The sequence below is a fragment of the Cebus imitator genome, unplaced genomic scaffold, assembly GCF_001604975.1.
Source record: "Cebus imitator isolate Cc_AM_T3 unplaced genomic scaffold, Cebus_imitator-1.0 Scaffold384, whole genome shotgun sequence".
In the NCBI taxonomy this organism is placed as follows: domain Eukaryota; kingdom Metazoa; phylum Chordata; class Mammalia; order Primates; family Cebidae; genus Cebus; species Cebus imitator.
In genome coordinates, this window is record NW_016107699.1 from 1028375 (window position 1) to 1043148 (window position 14774).

At 52.7% G+C, this 14774-nt stretch overlaps 1 protein-coding gene across 2 annotated transcripts in view; it reads right to left on the reverse strand.

Annotated features, from left to right (window-relative positions):
• The window catches only part of OSBPL5 (oxysterol binding protein like 5), a 68246-nt gene that overhangs the window by 15510 nt on the left and 37962 nt on the right, over nucleotides 1-14774 (reverse strand). For both annotated transcript variants that reach the window (XM_037731128.1, XM_017507743.2), the window contains 7 exons: nucleotides 7735-7909; nucleotides 7228-7420; nucleotides 3898-4082; nucleotides 3103-3184; nucleotides 2046-2144; nucleotides 1491-1587; nucleotides 146-244 (listed from right to left, as the gene is read on the reverse strand). In XM_037731128.1, coding sequence (XP_037587056.1) covers nucleotides 146-244; nucleotides 1491-1587; nucleotides 2046-2144; nucleotides 3103-3184; nucleotides 3898-4082; nucleotides 7228-7420; nucleotides 7735-7909 — 930 coding nt within the window. The remainder of the gene's footprint in view (nucleotides 1-145; nucleotides 245-1490; nucleotides 1588-2045; nucleotides 2145-3102; nucleotides 3185-3897; nucleotides 4083-7227; nucleotides 7421-7734; nucleotides 7910-14774) is intronic.

Here is a 14774-nt window from a genome sequence, read left to right on the forward strand (position 1 = left end):
AAAAAAAAAAAAAAAAAAAGTCATGGGCAAGTGAAGGTGAAGTGAAGATACCTTCCAGCAAATAACTAAAGGGATTTATCACCAGCCAATGTCACTGAGGGAGGAGCCTGGCTCTGCCCTTGGGGTGGGTAGCTGAGCCTCTCACCTTTGCAGTGGGCGTAGGGCATGGTGAGGGTGTAATCCTCTGCTCGGTTCAGGAAGGTGAGCGTGGCTTTGCCATCCAGCAGAGCTGACAGCGAGTTCCCTGCAGAGACAAGAGGCAGAAGGACCAGTGAGTGCAGACAGCCCCTTCACACCTGCGGCCGCCCCTAGGTCACAGGGTCAGAGTTCCTTCCATCAGCCGAACGCGCTCCTGGCACCTCCAGCAGTGTGACTGTGGGTGCGTCACTTAACCTCCCCGGGCCTGAGATTCTGTTGAATCTCCGTCCGGTGTGTACGAGACATCTGCGCTGAGAAGTCGTTTCATCTTTGACTTGTTAGTGGTTTATTGCAGTCACGATAGTGAAGATTCTCAGGGTGGAGGCTGCAAACCTTTTCAAACTTGCCTGAGTCCCCCCTCAGACTTTAAACATCCCTGTGGAAGGGCCGAGTCAGGGGCACGGCCAGTGAGGAGAGGACAGAGGTGGAAAAGGTGGGCTGAACTGGAGGGCAGTGGCACGTGGGCCCCTCCCAGTCTTCCACACACCCAGGACAGCCAGGTGCACAGCGGCAACCGGCACACACACACCCATGATGGAACCGATGGGAAACGTACGACTGATGGGAAGATATGGAAATGGCCACTTTCTGCGCACCTGCAGCTGCCAGGCGCCAGAGCAGTGCAGTCCAGTGGGGCTGCTTCGAAGACCAGAGATCCCCTCCCTGTACCACTCTGGGGCCAACACTGAGAGCTGTGATGTGGCCGCAGAAAGTCTTTGGTTTCAGTTTCATTTTTTTCTTTTTTTGGAGACAGAGTCTCACCCTGTCATTCAGGCTGGGGTGCAATGGCACCATCTCAGCTCATGACAACTTCCACCTCCTGGGTTCAAGCGATTCTCCTGCCTCAGCCTCCCAAGTAGCTGGGATTACAGGCGCCCACCACCACGCCTGGCTAATTTTTATATTTTGAGTAGAGACAGGGTTTTGCCATGTTGGCCAGGCTGGTCTTGAACTCCTGACCTCCTCCTGGGATTACAGGCGTGAGCCACTGCGCCCGGCCTTAAGTTTCATTTTAGCGGATTCACACAGCCACGCAGCACTCTGGGGCTGCTCAGCCCTGGTCCACACCTTTCCACGCAGATACCTCTCTCAGTTCTCAAGGCGTCTCTACAAAAGGTGCCCACTCTCAGCTCAGGGGAGCTGCGGGCAAGCTCTGCCTGATGCCCGGGTGTGAGCACTTGACCATGGTGGTCTGACTACGAGGGCTGGGAGGGACAGGCACACGGCCCCCAGCTGAGACATTGGCCCACTGGCTCCTGCAGCCCCAGGGGCGCCCGGGGTGACCTCCTCACCGTAGAACCTGGACTTGGCTGTGATGCTACCACTGATACAGAAGCCGTCCTTCCGGTTGCTGACGTGGAAGGCAGACACGGGCGGGTGGTGGGACACCTGTGTGCAGAGAGGCAGCTCTGGAAACAGCTCAGAAACAGGTAAGCCCAGGCAGCAGGAGCCCAGCTTCAAAGAAAACCCCTCCCTGTCCCGGATGCACCCCCATCCCCGTCCCAGGACTCGGGTAGGGGCCTTCCTGGCTCTCGCTCACGACACCCAGGGCAGGCAGGCTTCAATGTGGGGCTCAGGAGCCCTGACTGCCCCAGAAGGCCCTCTTGAGAGATGGGATGCTCTGTCCTCTCCCTAGGGAGATGCTGTCTGCTGCCACAGCCATGGAGGTGTCTGCACCTTCTGCGAGAATCCCTGTTGGCAGCAGCAGGGTCCACAGCCCTTCTGCTGGGCAGGATGTGGGGTGCCTAGGAAGTGGGCCCTTGGAGCCATGCTTGCTCCTGCCTGCTTCTAGGGCCCCGCCCCCACAAGCTCAGCCCCCAGGCCGGGTGCAGCGGACCGGCTCTTACCTGCTCTGCTATGTAGAACGTGCGGCTGTCAGTCTGGGGGTGGAACCAGCAGCAGCGGAAGGTCTCCCCCAGGATGGGGTTGTAGGGCTTCTTGATTCCCTGCACACAACAGAGACTCCTGTGAGGAACTGGGCGGGTAAGGGTCCTGCTGTGCAGAGCAGGTGAGGGATGTGGCCTGAGGGGCAGCGTGGGTGGGCTGCCCACTGCCTGCTGGCCTGGTTTGCTGCTAGCATCTGGGAACAGCACCTCACTTCTGATTTGGGGTGATTGTTTTGCCTGTGGTTTACATTCTTTGGGGACAGCCTCAGGGGAATCCTGTCCAATTCTTAGCTTGGAGGAGGAACACAAGACCCCGACCTTGTCACACTCTCCTTGGACCTTGGGTGTAGCTTGAACACAGCCTGCTGAAGGCCACGGAGGGCACCAGGCAGTCAGGAGTCCCGCCTCCACCCCACACCTGCTGTGTGACTCGGGCCATCATTTCCCCTCACCGAGCCTCAGTTTCCCCATCTGCACAATGAAGAAGTGGAACCAGGATTGTGGTTTTCAAACTTGCTTCCCAGGGAGCTCCAGGGCTCTGTGGTGAGGTCAGGGGAGCTGCAGGCCCCTGTCCCTCACTATAGCCAGAGCAGTCTGCTGTCATTGGAGTCTTGGGTTTGTGGTTCTAAAAGGGGGCTCCATGGCTAAAAATTTATAAAAACCACAGGTCCCAAAGGCTTCTCGAGGTTCGAGGTTGAAAGCCTCTGTCTTTTGGCACCATCTGTAACACAGCCTGAGGCTGTTTTCCTGGGGGATAAGGAAGGGGTCCAGCTTGGGCCCTTCAGGGAACTGAGACCATCCTTGGGGGCCTGGCCTGAGGCACCCAGAATCCCTCTGTGGGAAGTGGGGCCCTGCCCCCCATCACCAAGGACCTGGGCCCTCTGTGGGGTAACCAGGGTCCCTCAAGGCCATGTGGAGTAGGGGCGGTCCGGGGACAAGGGAAAGCGCCAAGGGACGAGGGCTGAGCAGACAGACCCATGGGCCGCAGCCCCACCCTCCCTGGCTGGCAGGGGCTCACCTTGGGCTTCTTGTAGAAGCCAGACAGGTACCACCGCAGCACCAGCTTCATGCGGCTGTAGGCGTCCTCCTCCACCGCGGCCCTGCCGTGGGGTGGGAGAACGCTGACCGTCGCTCTGGAGGCTATGGGCCACCCTCCCTTTCCCTGATCCCTCCCTCCTACCACCCCAACCTCCACCCACTCAGCTGGAAACAGGCTGCCTGGCCCAGGTAATCTGGCCACGCCAAGCAGGAGAATTTTCTCCAGGGAAGTGGGTTCTTCTAGTCAGAAAGTGCCGGGGCTGCTCCCACGTTGGGGCAGAGAGGGCACTGCTCACATAGGGTGCCAGGGTGCCCCCACCTCCAGGAAGCACCCCACCCACACTCTTGTCCCCACCCTGCTCCCTCTACCTGGCTTCCAAGCCTGCAGCCCCTTCCAGCCTCTGCAGCCCCTTCCGGCCTCTGCAGACCCTTCCAACCTGTGCAACCTGCTTCTAGACTCTGCAACCCCCTTCCCTCCTCTGTATCCCATCCCTTCCAGCTTGAGGGTGCAGGGTGCATGGCAGGTGCTTGGGATTGAGCCCCCTCTCACCAGGGATGGCCCTGGCCCTGAGGGAACGATACTCCGTCTCCACCAGCTCCTCCCAGGCCCACCTTGGAGACAGGGCCCCCTGGGAGGGGAGGGCTGCAGGAACAGTGGGCTGAGATCAGCCAGGGGACTCTGGAAGCCCCCACAGGGGAGGCAGGGGCTGAGGGGCTGCGGGTCTCCTGCAGATGCAGGACGAGGTGTGGGGTGCCCTCCTGGCGTGGCGCTCACCTGGAGAGCAGGTCTGCGTGGTAGTAGTAGTCGGAGAGCTTGTTCAGGAAGGAGCGCGGCTCCAGGACAAAGGTGGGCAGCACCACGCGGGACAGGTCCATGCCCGGCCGCAGCTGCTTCAGCAGGGTCCACATCAGACTCTTGTTTTCCTCCGACACCGTCTCCACCTGGGACGCCTCGCCCAGCTGCGGCACACAGGCTGCAGTCAGGGCCTGCGTGGAGGAGCCTCGAGGAAGGGTGGCGGGGCAGTGGCAGCTCTGGCTGGAGGAGGCCGCACCTGCCACCCCTTTGGGTGTAAACCCCTGGCCTGGTCCCCGTGGCCTCATGGGGCCAACTCAGCCCCGTCAGATGTGAACTCTTCCCAGTGTGTCTCTACCCTGCCCCTGGGGCACCTGCAGCCCTGATCCAGGCCTGCTCCTGTCTCTGCTCCTGGCCCAGGGACCCCATGCCCTGCCCCCCTCAAAGGGCAGGATACAGCCTTTCAGCACCTGCTGTTGAAACGCATCTGTGCTTCGTGGGACCCGGGGCCCAGGGAACAGAGAGGCTGCCGCCCACCCTGTCTTCACAGCTCCCTGGAGAGCAGGGCTTTCACCCGCTCTTCCTCTTTTCTGAGATGGAATCTCACTCTGTCACCCAGGCTGGAGTGCAGTGGCGTGATCTCGGCTCATTGCAACCTCCGCCTCCCGGGTTCAAGCGATTCTCCTGCCTCAGCCTCCTGAGTAGCTGGAACTACAGATGTGCACCACCACGCCTCAGCTAATTTTTGTTATTTTTTAGTAGAAATGGGGTTTCACCATATTAGACAGGCTGGTCTCAAACTCCTGACCTTATGATCCACCTGCCTCAGCCTCTCAAAGTGCTGGGATTATAAGCATGAGCCACCGTGCCCAGCCTGCTCTTCCATTTTTTTAAAAAATTATATTTCTTTTTCTGTTTTTTAACCACTTTATTGAGGTATGATTGGTATACAGAAGGCTTTAGATATTGAATGTAGACAACTGGATGAATTTGGAGGTGAGCCTGTACCCACAAAACCGTCATGAGTGCCATAAATTCATCTGTCCCCTCCGAAGCCTGTGAGCCCCTCACAAAGGCCCCCTCACCTCCTCCCCTCCTGAGACATTTAACCCTCACACAGCTGCCGAACACGTGACTTGGGGTGACAGGGCTCCTATTTCTCACTGCAGACTTGCACCTCACCGTAGCCACAGGGTACGGGGACACCAGTCCTCCCCTCCACAGAGGGGACAAGTGGCTTGCCTAGGACCACAGCTGGTACCTGGCACAGGCGAGATCTGAACCCAGGGCTGTCTGCATGTCCAGCCTGACGACAGCTGCCCAGGGGAGGGGGCAAGATGGGGTGCAGTCTGAGTCAGGACCTCGCCCCTGCTGCCAGGTGGCCTCAGGCAAGTGGCTCCGCCTCTCTGTGCCTGCCTGGCCACGTACAGATTCTTGTGGCACTGGCCGAGTAGAGGGTATGCGTGGCACCCAGGAGCCAGGTCTGACCCTGTGAGGGGCTGGCCCATGAGGGGTCGGGGGCCCAGTGCCATAGCTTTGATTTCCAAGCCAGCTTTGGGGCATGGAAATGGCGGGCAGCTTTGGCTGTCAGGGACCCTCCAGCTCTGTCCGTGCCCGTCATCTTCCTGAGCCCTCTCCTCCAGGCCTCTGCCCTCTTGTCTACTGAGGCTGTCTTGGTGCAGGTCCCCACCACCCCTCACCGATCCAGCCGTCACCCCCTCTTCTCATCTTGCCCTGGTTCTCAGCACTGCTGGCCCTGCAACCCCTCCTCCTGCCTCCCTGCCCACCTCTGTGAAGCCGTATTTGTGCTTGGCCTCTGAAGGTTGGGCACCCCTTGGCTGCCTGCCCCATGCCCTCATGCCCAGGTCTCTGCCCAGAGCCCTGGGCTCACACTGCAGCAGCCCACCGTGCCTGGCTCACAGCAGCATCACGCATTGCGCTCTGGCTGGGATCTGCCCAGTCCACCTTCCAAAGACCCTGAATCTGCCACCTCTCCCTTCTCCATCACAGCTGGGTCCAGGGTGCCCTCAGCTCTCTCCCCACAATGACTCTTTCCTACAGGTGGCCCGGCGTCCACCTCTGCCCCTCGGCTGTCCTGAGGGCCCTGCGTAACCCGCTGGTGGCTTCCCCAACACTCTCAGCCCAAGGCTCTCCGGGCCCTCGGTCCACTCCCCCTAGGCGCATCCTACCCTTCCTATCCCTGCACAGGAGCCTGAGCTCTGTGGGAACAGCAGCCACAGGGAGGCCACGGTGTTCTACTGAACACAAGGAATTCCACAGACCATGGATGCCCTGCTCTGTGTCCCTGCAGAGCAAGATGTGAACATGATGCTTGCCCAGACAGCAGCAGGGACCGCAATCCCCCTTCCTGCTGAAACTAGAACTGCCCGTTGCCCTCAGTGACAGCCATGGCCTTGCTCCTCCTGTCCCACTTCCCGGATGAGAATGACAAGATCCCAGATCACAGAGCCTCCTGTTCCTGACAGCACCCACACCGGAGCACAGCCTGGCTTCCTTGGCCTGTGCCCAAGTCACCCAGTGGAAGCTCAGATCCTGTGATTCCTCTGGACTCCCCTTCCTGAGACGCCCCACGGTGCCCAGGGCCACGTGCGTTCTCTCTGGCTACGGGGAGTCAGCGCCCTGGCTGTTCATCTGAGGGTGTGCACTTGGGACACTGCCACCACCACCCGCCGCCCGCACCTGCTTCGGCCTCCTGCACTGGTGACGGTCCCTGCCCCTGCTTCGGCCTCCTGCACTGGTGACGGTCCCTCTTCTTAGAACGCCATCCTCCCTCTCCTCATGTCTTCAGAGAGTCCCCGGCCCGGATCGTCCCCTCGCTGCTCCCCAGCCTCCTCCCGTGTTTGTGGGTTTCTTGTCTGTGTTTCCTGCTGCCCGTACACCAGGGCCCAGGGCCCAGCTCTGTCTTGTTCACGGCTGTTCCAGGGCCCGGGGAGCAGCAGGTATGCAGGTGCCTGTAAGCCTGGGACCCACGCCCTGCATGCCCTCCTCTGTGCTCCTCCAGGAAGTGGGGCCGCCCCCCAGAAGGGGTCAAGGGCCCCCCCAGAACCTCTTGTTCTCCGGCCAGTGAATTCCAGCCTGAGAAGGGAGCTGCCCCTGCCCATCCCATATCTGCATCCCAGCCAGCCAGAGGCCGCCTCTTCAGAAGAGGGGAGGAGCCTGTTTACCTAACAGACAGCTCCCAGACTCACTGCCAAGTGATGGGGACAAAAGCCACCCCCTGGGCCCCAGGGGCTCTCCCCAGGATGAGGCGTGGCTACCTCTGCTTCCAGATCGAGGGGCCTGGGCTCTCACCTCCCCCAGCTCCTCCTGGGCCTGCTGCACATAGGTGGTCCCTCTCTGTGCCGGGGCCCCCCGGGTCTCCAACTGGTCGCTGCCGCTCTCGTTCTTCCGGCTGTGGTCCTGGGTCTCGGCATCTGACTCCTCAGGGTTCTCTCTCTCTGACTTGTCTGAGAATGCGTCGTTCTCCAGGGAAGACCCGTTCAGTCTGGAAGGTGGATGGTGCCAGTGGGTCCCTGTCAAGGGTGACACCCTGCCATACCCCTCTGGGCCTCCCAGCCCGCGATGCTGGGCGCTTCCCCTACGTTCCGGCCTGTCATAACCTCCACAACCCACGTTTGACACGATTAGCCCCATTTTATAGAGGAAGAAGCCGAGGCTCTAGGGTACGCTGCAATGAACACGCCCCTGCCTGCAGCCCTGCAGCCCACCAGAGCGGAGGCTGGGCCGTCCTCTCCCCATCTTCCTCACCTGCAAGGAGACCCCATGAGTCACCACCCCCTGTGCCCTCGCCTCGCTCACGGGAACAGGTCTTGGTCTGGGTGGACGGTGACCGAGGCTGGTAGCCCGCACAGCGATGAGGGTGATGCGTCTGGTGACGTCCCCGGCTCCCCGTCTCGGCCCGGCTTGCAGGTGCCCAGTCTCAGCAGGCTAGAGCAGCGCAGGGCCAGCTCCAGGGCGTCCAGCCAGCAGCGGCCTGCGGGGGACACGGGGTGAGCAGGCCCCACCCACCTCTCTACGTCCCCCACACCCAAGGAGCCACCGGGAGGCTCCCTTCACTCTGACTCTTCAGGGACCCACCCCCTCCACCCCAGACCCAGCAGGGACTGGGTCCCTGGGTCCCCTCCCTTCCTGCACCCGCATCCAGCTGCAGATTGTGTGGGTGTGGACATGGGAGCCCCTGGGGACTGAGGACTTCCCGAGCAGGCAGGTGCAGCCTGGGGACAGCTGTGCTGGGGAGGCAGTCCTGCAGAGGTGCCTGGGGATGCTCACAGCACAGCCTCACCCACCTCCACCACCCACATGGCTGCTGCGGGGCCGGCGTGGTAAGTGACCCCTCCAGGTCACACTGGAGCCACCCTCAGGTTTCTGCAGGTGTAGTCAGGGAGGAGGGTACTCCCTCACTGGGAAGCAGAGGCCGAGGTGCTGGGAGCTCCTGAGAGCCTGGAGTCAAGGCAGAAGTGTGGGGAGGGCTGAGGAGGGGCTTGCACACCAGGGAGGAGCCCTGCCTGAGGCTGCCCAGAGGGTCTGTGGACAGCGGTGGGGGCAGGGGCCGGTCGACAGCTGGCCTCCTCCAAGCCCTGCTCTGGGCCCTGAGCCCTGCTGCCTTCCTGGGGAGGGTGACAGCACCACTCAAGGGTCTTCCTGTGGGGCATGTGTCCACCTGGGTGACACCTATGTCCTGGTGTGTTCACTAACAGCAGTCCCCACACTCACAAGAGCGTCTTGCAGTGGCTTGTGACAAGTCACACTATTAATAAGTGTGGGTTTTTTCTGGTTTTGTTTTGAGATGGAGTCTCATTCTGGCACCCAGGCTGTAGTGCTGGGGGGCCGTCTCAGCTCGCTGCAACCTCCACCTACTGGGTTCAAGCGATTCTCCTGCCTCAGCCTCCCAAGTAGCTGGGATTACAGGTGCCTGCAATTTTTTGTCTTTTTAGTAGAGACGGGGTTTCAGCACGTTGGCCAGGCTGGTCTCAACCTCTGGGCCTCAAGTGTTCTGCCCGCCTCGGCCTCCCAGTGTTCTGGGATTACAGGATTGCGAGCCACCGTGCCTGGCCTCTGGGTCATGCTAGGTGGGAGCATTGGGGGCGGGTCTGTGCCTCTCTGAGCCTCTGCCTTTCGGAGCTCCTGGAGACAGTGAGTTTCCCTCCCTCACTTTCAGATCCATGAAATCCTGCTCTCCCTGGAGTGTCCCTAGGGTCCAGTGTGCGGAGGGGCGCACCTAGACAGTGGCTCCTGGGTCTCTAGAGCTGGCCTTTTCGTTGGGGTGGGGAGATATCTGGGATCCTGCTGGTTCCCTTGCAGGCTTGGTTGGTGCCAGAGTGGTCAAGCCTGGGCTGAACACTAGGGTGGGGGCTGGGGCAGGGAGCTGGAGAGGTCACAACGGCCAAGTTGGCCAAACACATGGGCTTTGTGGCTGCCACAGGACTAGACATCCTGAATGTTATGCATCTCCTTTGAAGCTCATTCCAAGGCCTCTTCCTCCTCTTCCTGGAAGCCCACCCTGATACCCACAGGGGCTGTGGACATCCTTCCTCCTGAATGGCGGCCCCCATCCTATTGGGGGCTCAGCTCACACCTCAGCCCGACCTGCCTTATCTGATGGTTGGTTATCCACCTCACCCATGACCACAGAGGCTGTGGGCTGCCCTGTCCATCTGGGGGCCTTTGTAGGGGACTCAGGATGGCCTGGGAGGGAGCACAGATGTGGCATTTGACCACCAGGGTGATGTGGCACCACAACTCCAAGCTGAGAGGCACCCGAGGCTGAGGCCAGGCTGCCTTAGGTCTGCGTCGCTGGTGGGATGGGAGCCCCTCATCCTGCGGCTCTGGGAAGCACCACCCTGGGGTTAGAGGAGGTACAGCCACCGTTTACCCAGAGCAGCCACTGGAGGGCGCAGTGGGGCTGGGCTCCAGCCCCAGGTTATCTCGAGGCCCCGGGGGGAGGGAATCACTCGAGGTGCGGGATCCCCACAGCCACAGCTGCCTGAGCCACCACACGGCACACCCCAACAGCGTGGAATGCAGTTGGGAGTCAGGGAAATTCACATTCACGTCCAGGCTCTAGCACTTTCTTGCTGGCGGTTTGCCTGTGCCTCAGTTTCCTCATCTGCTTCATGTAGATGATAACAGTAGAACCTGTTGCTTCAATGGTGCCTGGTGTGGAAGGAAAATCTTGGGACCCTCAAATCACTAAGCCAAAAGGAAAACTCAAGCTGGGTTGGCGTAGGGCCAGCCTGCCTCCCATTTCGTTCAGTCACCCCTCTGCTGAGATAGACGCGTATTTGATTGCCGCCTTTGGAGACACTAGCCAGAAATGCAAAAGAATGCAACCGTTTGTCCCTCATCTACCCGTGAACAGAAGCCCCCCTCCCTGCCTGATGTTTGCCCCTTTCCGGACCGAACCAACGTTCATCTTACATGTGTTGGCTAATGTCTCCTGTCTCCCTAAAATGTATAAAATCGAACTGTGCTCCGACCTCCTGAGGCTGTGTCACGGGCGCGTCCTCAACCTTGGCAATGCAAACTTTCTCCATTAACTGAGACCTGTGTTAGACATTCGGGGTTTACATTTTGGTGACCACTGAGGGGTTCTGAGTGGAGGTGCCCCTGATGGTTGATAAGTCTCCCACTGGCGCGTGGTACCAGCTTGAACTAACTTTATGGCTCGAACCAAAAAGACCATTTGCTGAGGCCTGGAAGCACCCCCTCCAGAGAATCCCTGATCTCCCAAAATCCGGTTGACAGCTGAAGCTTATTTTCCTGTACAACTGCTCCTTTTGGAGTCTTGCTTGCTTCCAACACAAGGCAGCAAGTTTTTCCTGCTTCCGTGATGATGGAACACAGGTAACTCCTTTATGGAGTTTGAGCTGGCTTCCAACAGGGAAGAGGAAGCGTTTTTTTATTTTCCTGCTTCTAGGATGGTGGAGAGTAGTTTTCAGCCTGAGACCCATCCCTAGGTTCGTAACTGAATTGCGGTTTGTCTTGGCTAAACTTAAGATCCAGCTTGTGGTCATTTCCCCTGACCATCAGAGCGCTCAGCAATCGTCTAAGTTATGCGATTGTTTGCTTTGCTTAACTGGTTTTTTTTTTTTTTTTTTTTTTTTTTTTTTTTTTTTTTTTTTTTTTTTTTTTTTTTTTTTTTTGATTGTTTCTGTTTTTGTTGTTTTGGTCTTTTTCCCATTGAACTCTCTCTGACTTGGTCAAATCTGAAGGAAGTTCCAAATTATGGGGAACAAGGCCTCTGAAGTGGCTAAATTCCCTAATGGGAGGAGAAAAATGGCCAGCGAAAGGAAAAAAGAGGAAAGATTTGGATTTTGACTACCAGGGGGCTTTATTTATATAACATGGCCACATTTTCACTAGCCAGGCCAAACTGCAAGAGTAATGACTGTACTTCTGAAACAGTAGCGATTTGTCCTAGTTGAAATACGGAATGAGATTTAAAAATACATTGTTAAATCAATGGTTAAAAGTCAGCTTAATTAAAAGCTAACATCCAAGGTGTGTGTGTGTGTGCGCGTGCATATATATGTGTTTACATTTAAAAGGCCTTCGTGTTTTGTTTTTGGTTTTCTCCTAGGACCTTGTCTTTTTCTGAGCAAAAGTTTTTTTCTTCTCAGTTGACTGAATTCTGTTTCTTCATTTACTTTTGCTGTCTTCCCTTTCTCTTGCGCCCTCTGCTGCATGGGGGAACTAAAATAATTTATAACAGCCTGGGGTTCCTTTAAGAAAATGGAGAAGGCACCAGACTCTTTTTGGGGGAGAAAGTTGTTTCTTCTTATGAAACCCCAAGAATGTAAACAGACAAGTTCATCTCAGCAATTAAATTGCTTACTTTTGTAGTGTGCTACCCGTTTGTTTATTTGTTTGACTAAAATAGTTATTGCAACAGAGGTTACTCGTGGGTTTTTAAGGAAGAGTGTGGTTTAGACACTTAGAAATGTCTTTGTTTAAAAAAATTTTTTTAAGTGCACTGTAATAGCATCATGTGTCTAACCTCATAATAATTCTCATTTTTGGAGACCCATGATTCCCTGTGGGCTCTTCCCAGAGCTCAGAGATCCAGTTAAAAGATAGGAAGTCCCTGGCTAAATAAAACTGGTCTCCTTATGCAAGCCTATGATAGATTTCTGTAATTTTGTTTGACTTGGCATCCATCTTTAGTCTCCCTCTAGCACCACCAGACTTCTTCTCTCTGTACCTAATAATGATACAAATTTTGCTACTTGATTTTCACCTGTGTTGTTTCCTTTTGTATGCAAATTTAAAGATCTTTAGGTGACAACTCCCTATCCTGATAACCTGAAACAGGTTATCAAGAATCTGAAAGTCTAAGATAGGAAAAAAAAGTTTTTATAAACCTATGAGATGTACCTCTATTGGCATGACTAATATATCTATGTACTTATGTGTTGTGTACACAATGTTTCACTACTGAAAATATATAAAAGGGCTCTTATTGGCTTGAATCAATTATTAGATAAGAAACACACTTGAATCAAATATGTTATCGGTGGAAAAAAGATGAGTTAAATGCTTTTTCAAGCTTATGTAACTTAAGTAAAATCTTTAATAAATAAGCTAGCTTTAAAATTATTGGCAAAGTAATATTAGAAATGTCTTAAGAATTTCCAGCATACATTTTGTTTGCATTTATTAATCAAGCAATTTCACACTTATCCCTGACAAATACCATAAGGTGTCAAAATTTGGCATAGGGGTTATGAAACTATAAACCCAGCCCAAGATGGAATGATCTTTGCTTGCATAATCTTTAATAAGTAAGGCATTAATATTGGTTTAATAAAAATAGCTACCCCTTAAATTTAGTAAGATTATCATAACTTCTAATCTGGTAGCTTTAGGTGGTCTAGTCCACAGGCAGTAAGGTTTATTTTATAAACTGTTATAGTCTTTGTTTCAGCTAAACTATAAACTAAGTTTCTCCCAAAGTTAGTTCGACCATTGCCCAGGAATGAACAAGGTTAGCTTGGAGGTTAGAAGCAAGATTGCATCAGTTAGGTCAATCTTTTTCACTGTCTCAGTTATAATTTTGCAATGGTGGTTCCATAACTTTAAATAATGACAATTGCAGTTTTTATAAGTAATCTAGGTAAATGTTTAAAATAATTGGGTAAACGTAATAGGATAAATACTTGTAGACAAACTCATCATAATTTAGAATCTAAAGTTATATTAAATAATAGGTATTTCACTGTTTGAATATTTTCCAATAAAAATATATTTGTAGGGAAATATTCTTTCTGAAAAACAAAAGTGTGTCCTTTTTAAAAAGGTGAACAATTTTTGTCTAATTCAAAGCTTAAAGGTCATGTATAAAACAAGGTAAAAAGAACGAGGAAATAAGAGTAAAAGAGATGTAAAGAAGGCTTTTGTTTTTGTTTTTTTGATAAGAAAGCTTAAAGAGAAATAATTTCATATGAGAAAGAATCTGGTATGGTAAATTTAGTCCTAGAGTAAAATGACTGGTTGTTTATGAAAGAGGGAGGCTCAGGACAAACAAGAAGGCCCAAGCATGTCATGAATGGTCTGTGTAAGTCACAATAAGAGGGTCTGTTTTTAAAAAAAACAAAACACCAAAACCTTTTATATGATCAAGTTGTCTATGATTAAATGGAAATTATAGTGGTCTTTAGAGGTATTGGGTTTGATGTAAAAAAACAAATACTTATACACTAAAGAATTGGTTAGAACAATGACATTGTCCTAATGGGCTGATTTACTCTTAATCGATTATAAGAGATTTTAATTTTTTAATTTTAACTCAAAGTTCAACTTTTATTGCCTCTCACCAGTTTCAGTTTTCTTTTCCCTTTTAAAAGGCACGAAATAGTAACACTCCCCTTCAACTTACTTTCAGCTTATATTAAGTTCTGTTTTCCTCCTCAGGTTCTGTTTCCTTTTGTGGCCTGATACTAACAACGTTTTCTTAAAGAAAATGTTTTCTTCTAACATGATATTCTATGCATTGCAGAAGATACTTTCTTTTGCCTTTTGATAACTGGCCTAACAGATTTTATATTTTATTGAAATAATTCCTATGCCGTTATTATTAAGTTTGTTTTGCTTAGGAAAAACTGAGATTAATTTTTTTTAATTAAAGTTATTACATCCTTGTATCTTCCCAAATGTGCTTTTAAAGTCCTTGCAACATTGAGTTGCAGGAATTTGACTCCTGGGTCTAAAAAGAACACCAAGTCCTGCTAAATCTTAAACATTGACAGCAATTAAAGCCTCATCTTCAGGCCCAGTAGAAGATGCCAGTCAAAATAAACCACATTCCTGAGGCACAGGGCCAGAAATTAAAGCTATTCAACTCCTCAAGGTCCAGGGACTATCCCAAAAGAGATAGGCATGTGAGATTATAAGAGCCAACTTTGAGAGATAAAATAAATTCAGTTTCTCTGTAAATTAATCATTAATGTCAAAGTCACACTGATGAAAATATGGGCCTCTGTGTCAGATTAACAAGGTTTTCTTGAAACAATAACTGACTCCTTAATAAAGGTTATAAAGGCTTATGGAAGTTATATCTTATGATCAGGATGAAAATTTTATAGATTGTAATTTTGGAAAACAGATCTAATTGGCTTCATGATGTTATTAGGGCTTATTGTTTGGAAAATTAAGTTTCCTGTCTCAAAGAATGAAGGTGTTTGATGTTTTTTTTTTGAAAGCCTTATCACTTTGGTCAAATGAATGACTTATTTTACAATGATCTGTAATCCTATTTTATATCAAGTGTTTTAAACCTTTGATATTTAACAAACTTTCCAAAATCAAATTATAAACTATGTCTTTTTCTAACCTAATCCTTT